General features: G+C 55.2%; 4 protein-coding genes across 4 annotated transcripts; 2 read left to right on the top strand and 2 right to left on the bottom strand.

Moving 5' to 3' along the window:
• The first annotated feature begins 113 nt into the window (after nt 1-113).
• Nucleotides 114-3,763, top strand: B0T26DRAFT_244049 (uncharacterized protein). Its single transcript, XM_060433957.1, has 2 exons — nt 114-933; nt 990-3,763. The coding sequence occupies exons 1-2, from the start codon at nt 272-274 to the stop codon at nt 3,571-3,573; spliced, it is 3,246 nt and encodes a 1,081-aa protein (XP_060298903.1). The 5' UTR covers nt 114-271; the 3' UTR covers nt 3,574-3,763.
• Nucleotides 3,764-7,509: 3,746 nt separating this feature from the next.
• B0T26DRAFT_704874 (uncharacterized protein) lies at nt 7,510-8,486 on the bottom strand. Its single transcript, XM_060441726.1, has one exon. It carries the CDS (start codon nt 8,216-8,218, stop codon nt 8,051-8,053), a length of 168 nt encoding a protein of 55 aa, XP_060298902.1. The 5' UTR covers nt 8,219-8,486; the 3' UTR covers nt 7,510-8,050.
• Nucleotides 8,487-9,153: 667 nt separating this feature from the next.
• On the top strand, nt 9,154-11,448 carry B0T26DRAFT_643882 (uncharacterized protein; the record flags this gene model as incomplete). Its single annotated transcript, XM_060437581.1, has 1 exon — nt 9,154-11,448. One exon carries the CDS (start codon nt 9,154-9,156, stop codon nt 11,446-11,448), a length of 2,295 nt encoding a protein of 764 aa, XP_060298901.1.
• Nucleotides 11,449-13,133: 1,685 nt separating this feature from the next.
• On the bottom strand, nt 13,134-14,236 carry B0T26DRAFT_644492 (autophagy-related protein; the record flags this gene model as incomplete). The annotated part of the gene is made up of 3 exons (XM_060437635.1): nt 13,134-13,324; nt 13,634-14,056; nt 14,161-14,236. 3 exons carry the CDS (start codon nt 14,234-14,236, stop codon nt 13,134-13,136), a joined length of 690 nt encoding a protein of 229 aa, XP_060298900.1.
• Nucleotides 14,237-14,300: the final 64 nt, after the last annotated feature.

Below are 14,300 nucleotides of genomic sequence, written 5' to 3'. Positions count from 1 at the left end.
AGCAGGAGCCCAAGGACTGGTGCACGCAGCTTCGCAAGAGCTTCGTCATCGTCAAATCCACGACTGGTCCCCTCGGCAGCAACCAGATTTGCAAACTCTACAATTAATTGTTCACAATCTCCATTAAATTTATTTTCAAACCTCTTGCAGACGCGCACTCCTCAACGAGCTGCCACCGCTTTACCCGACGGGTTTGTCGCGCCCGTCATTCGACTTAGGTCGCTGCTCTATTCCACTGTCTCGACACGACTCCCATAATATATCCCTCGCCATGTATTCGAATCCGAACTCGTTCCTAGGCGGCAACAGCCTACGCCCCGGCCCGCAACAATATGGCGGCGGCTCCTTCGGCGCGGCAGGCGGCCAGCAGCAGCCACAGCAGTCACAGCAACAAGCAGGCCAGTTCGCTCCCCAGCCCACTGGCTATGGACAGGTTCCGCTCCAGCAGCAGTATACCGGCTACCCCGGAATACAGCCGCAGCAGGGCGCCGGGCAGCTCCAGCCTCAGTTCACTGGCTACGTGCCGGCACAGCAGGGGAACTTCCAGTCCGCGGTGCCGCCAATGCCGGCGATTCCCTCTCAGTTTCAGCAACAGGCGGGCGCGTTTGCATCTGCGCAGCCGCAACCTCAACAGTCTGCCCAGACTTTGGCGCCCCCTCCTACACCCGTCAAACCGCAGCCTACTGGATTTACCGAAATGGCGGCCTCGTTCCAGACGGGCGGCTCGGCAAAGCCCAAGGGGCGCAGGGCTGAGAAGCAAGCGATCAAGATTCCAAACATCCGTCTTTCGTTCATCACGGCGCAAGACCAAGCCAAATTCGAGACGTTGTTCAAGTCAGCCGTCGGTGATGGTCAAACCACCATGTCTGGAGACAAGGCGAGAGATCTTTTGTTGCGCTCGAGGCTCGACGGAGATTCGCTCTCCCAAATCTGGTGAGTACCGCTTCCGCACACAGACCGTGACGGCACGAGCTGATTAAACTGCGCAGGACCTTGGCCGATACTACAAGATCAGGCCAGCTGCATTTCCCCGAGTTTGCCCTGGCCATGTACCTTTGCAATTTGAAGCTTACTGGGAAGACCGTCCCTTCCAACCTTCCTGAAAACATCAAGAACGAGGTGTCCAGTATGGTGGACATCATCAACTTCAGCATAGTTGAGGAAGCTGGCGGCAGCTCCACTCCCAACAGCAACGCCCCTGATTTTGCCCCTATGCAAAGCACGGCCACTCCTCCCGCTATCCAGCATCCTCAACCACAGGCGTCCAACTCGCAGATCCTTCAGGCACAGATGACGGGCTTCCCCGGTCAGCAGACTGGATATATGGGCCAGAACCAGGGCCTTCAGGCGCAACAGACAGGATTCCTGCAAGCCACTGGGTATACCGGTCCTCGCCCTCCTATGCTGCCAATGCCGACCGGGTTTGGATCGACCTTGGGGCCTAATGCTGGCCCCGGAGGATTGGTAGCTCCGCTGAACGCTCAGCCAACGGGAAGACCTGGCCAGTGGGGTCTTGTTAACACTCCATCGACTGGACTTCCGAATATTGATGCTCTTCAGGCACGCATGATGCCCCAGCAAGGCCGCGAGCAGCAAAGCTATACCACTGCCGGATTGCAGGGCAATGCAGTTATTCCTTGGGCAATCACCAAGGACGAGAAGACGAGATATGACTCTCTGTTCAGAGCGTGGGACGGCCTAAACAAGGGATACATCGCCGGTGCTCAGGCCATCGAGATCTTTGGCCAAAGTGGTTTGGACGAAGGTGAACTTATGAGAGTCTGGACTCTCGCTGATAACGGAAATAAGGGTCGCTTGGATCTGGACGAGTTTGCCGTTGCAATGCATTTGATCTACCGGAAGCTTAACGGGTACCCCATCCCGAATCAGCTTCCTGCCGAACTAGTACCTCCGTCAAGCAGGAACCTGAACGAGTCTCTTGGCACAATCAAGAACATGTTGAACCAAGAGTCGGATTTTCGGAAGAACTCCGGTGCGGCTTTGTTACCCCAAAAGACTGGTGTCAGCTACCTGAAAAGCCACTCGTTCAGGGGCAGTGGTGGAGCCTTCGGCGGTAACCGCAAGGATGCTACTGTCTTCAAGAACAACGACGACGAAGTGGGCTATCGGTCGAGCGCGCGCCGCAGGCTTGGCAATGGATCACCGCGCCCTGAATCTCCATCGTCTGTCACTTCAAATGATGAAATGACCTTGGATCAGCTCCGGAAAAAGATCAAGGAGAAGCAGATTCTGCTAGATGCCATGGACTTCAAAGACGAGAAGTATGCCGAAGAGGACGATATTCTTGACCGGCGCGATCGCCGTGAAGCTGAGGAACTCTACCGCCGTGTTAGAAGGATTCAAGAGGATATCAATAATCACCCCGACGCATCCTCAATCGGCGGGGACTCTGACGCCGAGAGAAGAGCGCTGAAGCGGCAGCTTCAGAATTTGACAGACAAGATCCCCGAACTCGCATCTCAGGTTAGAAAGACTGAAAAAGCTATTGCTGAGGCAAGAATGGAGCTCTTCCGCCTGAAAGATGCCAAGGCTCATCCAAGCAGTGCTGCTACAATCATCGGCACTGGCCCCGGCGGCACGGTCACCGAGTCTGACAGACTCAAGGCCCGGGCTAAAGCCATGATGCAACAGCGGACCGCTGCTTTAACTGGCCGAAAAGTTGATGTTGGCAGCGGCGAGGATCTGGATGCCCCCAAGAGGCTCGAAGAAGAGAGCATCAAAACCAGAACCGAGAAGGAAAACAACGAGCGTATGGTACGCGATGTGGAAGACAGTGTTCGGGAATTTGCAAGGGGCGTTGAAGACAATCTAAAGGAAGGTGGCCAGGATTCAACAACAGAACACGAGAGACGCCGCTGGGAAGATGGCCTTGGAGTCGAGGACGAAATTAGGGATTTTATATATGATTTGCAGCGCGAGAGCCGAGCTGCTCGTGTCCGAATCCAGGATCGCCAGGGAGGTCGCAGGGCTGCGCAAGAGCCTGTTAGAGCAGAGGCGCCTCCATCTGCTCGCTTCGACACCCCTCCCGAGACGTCTCGTACGTCTACCCCAAGCGCTGCCCCAGCCGCTGCTAGTGGCTCATACGCCTCGTACAAGACACCCGAGGAGCGAGCTGCGTTTATCAAGCAACAGGCAGAGCAACGGATGGCTGAGAGACTGGCCGCATTGGGCATCAAAGCTCCCAGTAAGCCCGGCGAGACTACGGCTCAGAGGATGGAGCGTGAACGAGCCGAGAGGGCGGCAAAACTACGCCAGGCAGAGGAAGAAGACGCTCGGCGGGAAACTGAGAGACAAGCCAGGCTTGCTGAAGAGCATGGAACGCCGACAACAGCGGTCCAGTCTCCCAAGGGCGAGGCCAAGAGGCCTCCTCCGCCTCCGAGCAGAAAAACCGCGAAGGCCGATGACAGACGACAGGAGGAGGAGGCTGCTGCTGTTGCTGCTGCGAGGAAGGCAGACGAGGAGCGACAACAGCAGGAGCGCGAGGCACAGCAACATGCTTCTCAGCAATTTGAGTACGTGTGTCCTTCCCCCCCCCAGTCGGGTCGTATCTAACTAGGTTTCGCAGGGCAAGCGCGAGAGCTCAAGAAGAGGCGCTCGCAACCGAACGTGAAGCAGCCGATGCCAGCCTGAAGGCGCTCGAAGAAAGAGTCCGGCAAAGCAAGCTGAAGAAAGAAGAAGAGAAGCGGAAGAAGAAAGCTGCGCAGGCCGAGGCAAAAGAAAAGGAAGCCAAATTGGCGCAGCGTCGGGCTGAAATCGAGGCGACTCGCAAACGCGAGGAGGAGCTTCGGAGGCAGCTAGAGGCAATTGACAACGACGACAGTTCGTCTGACGACGACGAGGGAGCAGAGCAAATCACTCCGCAGGCATCAACTCCAACACTGGGCGGTAGCCAGGTCGGCAGCCAGGAGCTGGAGCCCAGGCCTACTCCCCCTATGATTCCTGTAGCCTCGCCACCGCAAATCACTACAACCAGTCCTGCCGCCGCCGAGACTGAGAGCCGCAACCCGTATTTCAAGCTGATGTCGCAGTCCTCGGAGCCGTCATCAGTCTCGGGAGGCCCGCCAGCAGCGCCGCCACCGCCGCCGCAGCCAGATGTGTCTACCAACCCATTTCACCGAATGTCCATGTCGCAGGCAGCTGCGCCAGCAGCTCCGTCTGGACTCGTATCTAGGAAGCAGCCTGACGACGATGGCTGGGGCTCTGATAAGGACGAAGACGACGAAGATTCCGATGACGATAGACCTGGCGGCAAAAGCGCCGCTCATCTGGCGTCTATCCTGTTTGGTACTATGGCGCCACCGCGCCCGTTGTCTGCGGCGGGCGACAAGTCTGCAGCATCTCCTACTTCTCCAGTTACGCCGACACTTTTGGACACATCTGCTTCCCCAGTAGCGACCGGCCCTCCGCCGACGCTGCCGCCTCCAATGCCGAGTGGCATCCCGGACGGCCCTCCGCTTCCGCCACCGCCACCGCCGATGCCGCAGTTCGGAGCCCCAGCGGCTCCTCCCCCGCCGCCTCCGATTCCAGGCATGGCTCCTCCGGCACCACCGCCCCCTCCTCCGGCAATGGGAGGCATGCCAGCACCGGCAGCAGGTCGCCCCTCGGCTCTGTTAGGCGAGATTCAGATGGGTAGAGCACTGAAGAAGACGGAAACGCGTGACAAGAGCGGGGCAGCAGTAGCGGGGAAGGTTTTGGGTTAATATAATAGTTTATGCGGCTACACCAAGTGGCAAGGAGAAGGATAGCAGATGGCCAGTTGGTGGGAACGGGCCGGCAACGGCAGCCGGGGTGGTTGACTAAAGAGGGGCAATACAATATGGAGCTGTGATCTCATTTACGTAGCACGCGGCATGCAATCGCCCCCTTCACAACGGCGGCCGCTAGTTTGACAAACACGAATCCCCATGAGCCAATGTTTCTCTCTCCCTCAGTAGAAACATGCATTGGATGCGGACGGACGCCCTGGCCTTATCTAGAAGCCGGGCAGTTTCTCGGCCAAAAGAAGAAAAAAAGATGGAGCTGCAAGTGTGTATGTGCTGTAAGGTAAGAAAGAGCAGAGCGAGGATCTCACGGCTGTCAACAGGCCCATGGGATAAGTCAGGCACTGCCAATGCTTTCTTACTCTCACTGTGACTATGGCTTTGGGTCTTATGCACCCCAATTCTTTTACACCATTGATGGGACGTATGCCCCGTGTCATCCGGCTGCATTTGGTTTGAAGAGTTATGAGTTAGATTTAGAGGGGAAGCTGAACCCTGTGTAAGAGCTTCCAGGGACCAAGTATTCTGTTCTGTCAGGTGCCCCGTGCCGTATTTAGACCTTTTTTTCTTCGAGATGATGCATGCCTTGAACCTAGTTAGCTAACTAAAGAGTGAATCCCCCGCGGGTTTGTCTGCTACTGCTTGCTTGCTGCATGGGCCTACTCACTCACTTACTACGTATGCATGTACGTACCAGAAGGGATAAGGTATATATGTGTGTAGAGCAAAGCTTGTACCACTTCCGCGCCTGCATCTAGGTATCTGTCTGCAGTTTATGATGAAACACATGCACATATAGCACCCGTCGAAAGCGGGGGTGGGGAGGGGAGGGGGCATGTGTGCTTGTAGATAGGTGTAGTAGGTAATGTATGCGTTCGAAGATGCAAAGGAGCTGAGTGAACTGAGTGTGTGTGTATATGTGTGAGTATATGTGCAGATGTTGATTTGGAGATTGGGCTACATGTTTGGTACATAGGCACCTCGTCTCGTGTACGAAGTATCATGTGTAGAACTGTCTTATCTCAGGCATTTCCCTTCAGGCACATACAGCTCTCCCTCCCCATTCGGCGTAGGGTTCAAAAAGACATGGTCCTACCACTTCTCGATATTTTTTTCCTGTTTCTATCTCTCATCTCTTTGCGTGGGCCGTGGAGTAGGTAATCAGGTGGAGGGTCTCTTCTTCCCAGTGACCTTCTGGGGCCGGGATATCCGTAATGGGATATATATAAATGGAAATCCCTATAGGGCAGGGATAACGCGTTCCTCCACCCCACTCCGTTGCGGATTTACCCCGAGGGGAGGCCCTTATTTCCGTGACCAAGTTTACCTAGACGATCTCTAGCTCGTTAATGGCCGTGTGTTATAACGTCGCTACTACACAGTAGGAACTGGAGAAAAAAAGTAGAACCGACCGAGAAGGAAGGAAAAAAAAAACTTGCCTGGCCCGGCCCGGCCTGCCCTTGCAGAACAGCCCAGGCAGGTTTCCGAGTCAAGTAACACGCCGATCGAAAATAGGCAATTACCGGTGCCTCGGTACGCACTCCCTAGCAGGAAAAGAAGAGAAAGGTAGTCTTACATCGGGGATGGCAGCAAAAGCCGGCGAAAAGTAAGATGGGTTCGGAGGACCTAACTTACCTGGGCCATCAACGAGTCCGAATGCACGCTGTTGCCTTTTTTGACCTTTGAGCAGACTCCAAAGCCCAAATGGGACTACAATTCAATCATCACAGTACTAAGGTACTCATAAAAGTTTGCCTATGCGAGCTTGGGCATTTACTGGGATGCCGATCTGAAGGCGAGGGCCAAGAATGAAAGACGAGATAGCCGTACTACGTATACGTATCCCCCTTTGACGCCCCATCGGAAACAAGAGCCTGCCGAATGCGATGTGCAATGTGCATCGGCAACTGCATGCGCTTCTGCTGCCGCCAATGCTCTGCCGAGTGTCATCTGTGGATACGGATGACAACTAGGGCGGATCACTGTCGGTCGCCGTTGAGCCAATGATGTCAAGTCGGCGATCTGGTCCTCAGACCAGAGCCACCAGAACTAGGACTAGGCCTAGGCCACAGGCCACACCGGCCCAGAGAGAGAGAAGAGACGCATCCGAGCGAGCGAGCGGCCGGCCGGCCGAGTGGACAAGCGAGAGGGCAGTGCGAAACGAAACATGGCCGATGATGAAAAGACAGCATCCCAGGCCGGGCAATGAATGACATGCTCAGTGCTAGTAAGTTACCCTTACACGGTAGCTATCTCGCATCTTCGGCGGTGAATGAGCCGTTTGTTGAGTGACGAGTCGGGGAATGGCGCAGCATGGAAGGAAGGCCTCGAGACTGGGCCTCTGACAAGCACATTCCATAGCCAACGCCTGGGGGAGGCATTCATGGGATTTATGCCGCTCTTTGGCATGTCTCAAAATTAGGGCCGAGCGAGTTTGTGAGGCCACAATCTTTTTAAACTTGAAGCTTGCCTGAGCGGTGGGCGGCGGGCAGGCAAAGCAGCTGAGAATTGGCGGGAAGTGGGGTGGGATCTCCACTGACCAGGGGTCTCTCTTAGTCGTCGTCGGAAACCCCGCGAATTCGTCATTAATGGGCCGCTGTGATTGGACCAGCCGGCGGCCGGTGACGCGCGAATGCGACGCGAACAGTCGCGCTTGCGCAGACTTTCAATTTCCATAAACAAAAAAGCGCGACGCCGCGCCTTCCTGTTGGATCGTCTGAAGTCGACCCCCTCCACAAGCTCGCACGGCGTCGTCGACTCGTCGCCAGCCGATTGCATCGCAGCCAACCAACTTCGGCCGACGACTCTCATTGCCAAACGTCTGGCTTTTTGGCAATTAATTTTTCTTCTTCTTCCTCGCCTGGCACGTCGTCTAGCAAGCACCCCGCAGCGCACAGGCCGTTTCGGACAGATAGCCAAGACATTCCTGACTGCCTGAAGAAGGAGAGGTAACAGCCTGATGGTTCGGTGCTGCACCCTCACCTCACTTACAAGTGCGGCGTGGTCGTTCGTCTCTCTCCGCTCTTGACCGACTAAGTGCTGTACGGATACCTAAGACCTGGCCAGTACCCGTGTGTGGAACTGGGCCGTTTGCACGACCGCCATCGCGCATCTAGTAGGGGATTGGATTGGATTGGGTTGGGTTGCCGCATTGCACAGCCTCTCCACTCGTCGAGTCTCACAGAAGAGCTACCTCGTCTATCAGGTCGAGTCTGCGAACCGAGTCCATCTCCTCATCGCTGCTCATCCCACGTCGGCTTGCCAGCGTCTCAGGTCACCTTTCCCCGCCCATCTGCCGTCAGGAAACCTTGTCGCCTGCTGCCCGCTTCGCCCGCATTGATTGCCTTTGTCGCTAGGTGCGCTGTGGATGGGCCTCCTGCCATCGAGAAATAACGAAGAAAGAAAAAAGGCATATCTTTGACGACATCACATATCATCGCAGCCAAGCTGCCTTGAACTTGAGAACACCCGGGGCCACTTAAACGAGAGGCCCTGCCCTGCCGCACCCTTGCACCTGACCCCAGACCCTTGTCATTGGTGGTCAGCCTGTGTCCGTCTCTCGTCCAATCCACTGAGCTGCTAGCCTCCCCCCCTCCTTGCCTGGTGCCGTCTCGACTCTTGGCTGCGTTCTTGGAACAGGCGTGTGCGTGCGTGCAGTGTGCGTGCAGCGTGTGAGCTGGCAGTGGGCTCAAATCATCTTTTACTGCCCGCAACCTGCAACCTTCCCTCCACAGCCAGTCAGTCGTCCTCTTCACTGTTGGCCCTCCCACGTCGCTTGCCGCCCGCCCTCCGCCCTCCACCCAGCCTGTCTCTCCCAACTACCCTACTCGACTCCCTCACTTTTCGACTTTCTTGATGCTCGACCGTGTCGATCGCCATTGCTTGCCTTCATCTTCTCGCTCGACGCGCGAGAACGACCTTTTTTGCCCTTGCAGCCGCCAGCTTTCCGCGACAACGTTTCTGCCCTGAGAAAACGCAGCAGCCGCACTCCCGGGGCTTGTCATTGACATTAACCACAGCCGCCCGTCCTGCAACTTTGAACCCTCCGGACTTCTTAACGCCCTCCACGTGTACCCGCCACCGCCATCCCTGGCTTGAGCCCCCCACAGTTAATTAAACTTAGTCCTGGTTCGAGGTCAGCAGTAGCACAGCACACAGGGCCTTTTACCATCCCAATCCCTCTTCTCGTCAGACTCGAGCAATCCGTCACCCATCCGAGAACGCGATACGAAACCTGACGGCGACGTGCAGTCAACCGGCCGCTGCCAGGTCTTTGTAGTCCCCGACTGTCGACTTGTTGGTCCCAAACCGCTCGCTTGATTGCCGATTCTCTCCCGCTGTTCGACAAGGACGCCCTCTCGCTCGGCCAGCAATGGCCAGGCAAGCGCGTTTCGCGGCGCCCGAGCCGCTTCATATCTTCCAGGACGAGTTTTACGACCACGCAGCTCCTCCAACCATCAGCCATGCCCCCATGCCGCAAGCATCCAAGCCACATCGGCAGCCCCTTCAGAGTACCAATGCCAATGTGGTGCTGAACCCGCCGAGTACGACTTTTATCAAGCAGTCGCCGTTCAAGTCCAATGCCCGGTCATCAAACGCACCCCTCACCCCTCTCAAGGCGTCACAAGGCAATAAGCTCAACATGGTACCGATGATGCCCCCCAGCAACTTTCAGCAATCGACAGACTCTCTGGAGAAGAAACAGCCTCTCATGTCCAGATTCAAGACTGTGGCACAGAAGCCTACTCCACCCGAGATGGGTATGCAGTTTATGGGCAAGGAGAATTCACATCCTCCGATATTTCCGGCCCCGATGCCCCCTCAGTTCAACATCCCTCTAGAGAACTACTACCAGAAGCCCTCAGGCAAACGCGTCCTTCTGGAAGCGGCGCCGATCAAGGAACTTAGGCCAGCGAAGAAGCCGAGACTGGAAGAGCCGCTGCCAACGCCGGATTCCTTCCCTTCCATTGTCGACGACGGTGCAAAGCCCGGCCACAGCTATGCTACCCTAATCGGAATGGCGATCCTCCGGTCCCCGCAGAGGCGTCTTACGCTGGCCCAGATATACAAGTGGATATCTGACACGTTCTCCTTCTACAATGCCAACGACGCCGGATGGCAGAACAGCATTCGGCATAATCTCAGCCTCAATAAGCACTTCATCAAGCAGGAACGGCCAAAGGACGACCCGGGCAAGGGAAATTATTGGGCCATCGAACCGGGAGCGGAGCACCTCTTCATCAAAGAAAAGCCGTCGAGGAAGGCGGCGTCCACCGCCGAGAATCTTCCCGTCATGTCGACACGTCTTGAGCCATCCCAACCTCACATGTCCTTCATCCAGGAACCTATCCTTCCCCCCCAGCTCCCAATGAGCCAGTCTTCGTTGTCTGCGTTGCCGCCGATGCCGCAACCTTCGCAGCATACCAATGCCCCTCTACCTGAGATCTCATCGGACGCGACGATACCGGTTTCGGACATGGCAACCCTAGATGACATTCCCGAGAGACAGAATGAGGCGGAAACTGTGAACGAGGCCGACTTGTATCCCAACCTTCCTGCTGCCATGCACTCGTCTCCTCCAGTTCCCAGGCATATGGACGCCCTCCACAGCGGGACGCCGCCTCCCCCGCTGCAGCTGCATAACTCATCCGCGACCAAGTCACGCTCCCGGAAGCGAAGATTCACGTCGATGGATGATAGCGGCTATATCTCATCCCTCGAGTCCTCGGTAATGCGCCCTAACCAACACGCCAAACTCCTCACCTCCGAGGCAGACCGTCCGCGAATCAAGAGAGGTCGGGCGGAAGAAGAAATTGCACGACTCCGTGCTTCGTCATACGACAGCCCCTCCAAGGGACGGCCCTTTGGATATCATCCGGCTTCTTCGTCCCCTCTTCGGCAAACTTCCAACAGCGGGCAGGGGCAGATGTTGCCACCCCTGACGCCCGCCATGAAGTTGAAAGCGCCTCCAAAGCCCCCGCCGTCTGTCTCTCCAAGCACAAACTTGCGGTTGCACCGAGAGAGCATCCAGTCCATGATGGACTCGCCGTATAAACGCGTCAATGCGTTGCTACCGGAAGGAGACAATCTGCTGCAACTTACACCGGGCTTTAGCGTCGATGAGGTGTTTTACGGATACGATCGGAAGAGTGAAGAGCATCTAGACCTCGATATCTTCCAGGATTCACCCTACGCGTCTATATTTACCGTTACTCCCGCTGCTGTTCGCAATGGATCGCCAACTAAGAAGTCGGCTAAGAGGCAACGTATGGACCGGTCACTGTCTACCAGCGCACTACACGACATGTCCAACTTTGGTGGCTCGCACAACTTTACCGACTCTTTCCTCAAAGTTCCCGCGCCGTCGGCCAACCTGATGTTTGATACCCCAAGCAAGATGTTTGACAACCTTCCGTCTTCCCCAAGCAAACTATTCATGACGTCGCCAAGCAAGATGCCTGAGATCAACGACGAAAACGTGGCACCCTTTTTCTCTCTGGACGATCTTTGTGCTCCAGACTTCCTCGAGGATAGCGACTTTGCAGGGATTGATATGCTTGCCGGGTTTGAGAAAATCGGATCCAATAATGCCCAGGCCTCTTCATCGCGAGGCACGAAGCCTTCTCAGAAGGCGCCGCTCAGCCGGTGCTACACTTCCAACTTCTAGACCGCCTCATTGGGTAATTTTGCTCTTTTTTGTCACCTTTGTCGCGCATACGTGCCATAGGCGCTGAGCATTCACGACTGTTACGATTTTATGAAGATTTATATCTCGATGGCCTCAATTGGAGCCCAAGCAGAAGATGGGTTAGGGCTATTGTTCATTGCGGTCCATAAACTCAACTCGACGATAATGACCTCTGACCACCTCACAATGGGAGGAGGAACCGATATATATGTGGATGCGGATCCGAGAGAGAGCCCTACGCATTTCTCTTCCTCCCACCCGAAACCAATACCCTCGCCCCAAGGCTTTCTCTGTCTATGAATAGGGTTCTTTTTTCTTTGGCCTGTTCTGCCTGTCACGAATACTAATGAAGGGATGTCTCACTACTATCATTACGGAGTACATAACAAAGCAGCATATTGGAGTCTTAATGTCTTTTTTTTGTCTTGTTAGGATGTTTTTCAAGGATATGCCCGCGCACATTTGCTTCTCTGGGGAATAGGGAATGAATAGGGGGTTGGTACACGGTTCTGGGTTTTGTAGCCTGCAGCTACGGGAGGCTTTTTTCTTTTTTTACTGTTAATGGCCATGATGACGGGGCCACGGCTCAAGTGCACCTACTGGGAAAGTAACGGTTTTGCTAATTGCCGGGGTTTTCTCGTCCTGATTTGCTATTGTCCTTTTTGGGGCTTAAGGAATACAGTCCTTATCTCGTCTTCTCTCACGGTCCGAATTACTATTGGTAACCGCATGATTTTGCACGAATTGATTCAGTCAACCTGACGTTTCCGAGATATGAATGCTGTGCATGTGATGTCATGATGGGTACGGAAGGTTTGTTCCTTCGTGATCTGAAATTTGTGTTGTCCGAGGAGAACGAATCGAGGTCTTTCCGTCTTAAACCGGCAGAGGTTTCCTTAATGGACTGAATCACGGATTCGGTATCAACTGATGGGATCAACTGGTGGGACGGACGGCATATGTCCTCTATACACGGCGAGTAGCAACGTCAAGGTCAGCTTAGTTTTATTCCTCTCAACGTTACTCGATTGCGAGTTCCTGCAACTATATTACCTAGGTAGGTAGGCAAAGCAGCGGTGGCAATGCAGACATGGAATGCAGTTGACCCAAGATGGTCAAACGTTGTCCGTAGGTACCCATCCATATCTCTAGACCCAGTCTCTAATAAAACTCCCGTGGCCCATGCCAAAAGAATAATAACGCCTGGAATGAAATTGAAAGAAAATGAAAAACAAGACAAGGTCTCGGGAATCTATTCCTCGTGTGCTCCACATGGGCATGTTGTCGACCACGAAGACAAATGCATGAGCGATATGTGCCATGTAAATATATGTGCTGGAAAGAGAAGAGGAGGGGGCGAAAAGGCACCATCAATATCCATCCATCCAATTCAGTTTTCAAAAGTCAAAAAAAGAAAGAAAGAAAAAAATGATTTGTCTTTGGGTTTCCCGCCGTTCACGCCGTACGCCCCTGGGCCCCATCATATACACATAAAGCAGTCAGTCATATAGTCACTCCTTTTACTCCTTTCACTCTCACGCCCAATCATAGGCCACCGCCAAACTCACTCAGACCAGTGGTCACGATCCGCTTGCTGCCGGACCGAACCAGACCCGTGATATGGGGCCCAGAAAGGCAAAGGCACCACGCAGGGAAAACGGCTCCTAGTAGATTCCCATGCGCGAGGCCCAGCCGGGGTCCTTTTGGTGGTTAACGGTGATCTGGTAGGGGAACGGGTTCGACTCGGTCGTCATGATGGGCGGGATGTGGTCCTTGTGCGTGTTGGCCAGCGTCACGGCCTTCATGATGGTGTTGTGCAGCGTCGACTCCATGGCCTTGCGGACTTTGGCGCGTTCTATATGTGTGTTCAGGTCTTGTTAGCTCGCATGTTTCTTGATCCCAAGCTCCAGGGTTCCAAGAAAGTATCTGTCGCCATCGATGTGTTCCGCCGCGGCTTTTCCAGACACAAAAGGAGAGTTCGAGTCAAGCCAGAGAGGCCGACCACCCGGTAGCCCGTGATATGTCTCCCTGACGAACCGCAGGCTGGAGTCAGCGGACAGGGAGACCACTCTCTCTCCCGCCCTTCCCATAAAGCATCTCGATAGCGCGACTCCCCCATGTCATAGCACGAAGGAAAGAAGTATAGTACGAGCAGATAACTCACCACCCTCTGTCCTCGGCTCCGCGATGGTTACCTTGACGGTCCAGCTCTCCCAGCACACCTCGTCGCCGCCGCGCATGTCGTACCAGGCCTTGCGGCGCTTCTTCTCAAAGAACGAGACGGTGATCTGGCCGCGGCCGCTGCCGCTGGACGAGGCCGTCACCTGGTGTCCCGGACCACCACCACCACCACCACCACCACCACTACCACTACCACCACCGCCGCCGCCGATTGAATGCGGGTGGTTGTGCGTGTGCGGCTGGCTCCGCTCCGTCTCGAGCTGGCGCACCAGCGACCCCACGCGCTGGTCGATTAGCGTCTCGATCTCGGCCTCGGGCACGTAGGCCAGCTCGAGCCCGATCACGTCCCGCGTCTGCGGGAGCACCGACGGGAAGAAGCGCAGGAAGAAGATGGTGTGGAGGATTCCTGCAAATATGTGTTTACTTAGTAAAAACCCAATGGTATTTTGTCTCTCTCTTCGAAGGCGAGCGAGTTGATTGGGATTCGTAATGAAATAGAGGATGGCGTACCCCGTAAAACATCGCGCGCCGAATTCGGGTCGGCAAATGCCTCGAGGATGAACTCGGGCGCGCCGCGTTGCTCCATGGTCGGAAATGCAGCTGCGGCCGAGAAAATCGCGGGTACGGACACGGATGGCAAGCGAGGTTTG

This window comes from Lasiosphaeria miniovina (assembly GCF_030549165.1).
Source record: "Lasiosphaeria miniovina strain SMH2392-1A chromosome Unknown B0T26scaffold_3, whole genome shotgun sequence".
Classification (NCBI taxonomy): Eukaryota; Fungi; Ascomycota; class Sordariomycetes; order Sordariales; family Lasiosphaeriaceae; genus Lasiosphaeria; species Lasiosphaeria miniovina.
Note: the sequence above shows the minus strand (reverse complement) of the source record. Positions and strands in the feature narration are given on the sequence as shown.

What these genes read in the sequence shown, in the direction of transcription:
- B0T26DRAFT_704874 (XM_060441726.1), bottom strand. Translation starts at nt 8,218, where the DNA reads ATGATATGTGATGTCGTCAAAGATATGCCTTTTTTCTTTCTTCGTTAT.
- B0T26DRAFT_244049 (XM_060433957.1), top strand. Translation starts at nt 272, where the DNA reads ATGTATTCGAATCCGAACTCGTTCCTAGGCGGCAACAGCCTACGCCCC. An exon ending in GATTCGCTCTCCCAAATCTG is followed by an intron (nt 934 to 989) that starts GTGAGTACCGCT and finishes TAAACTGCGCAG; the next exon opens with GACCTTGGCCGATACTACAA.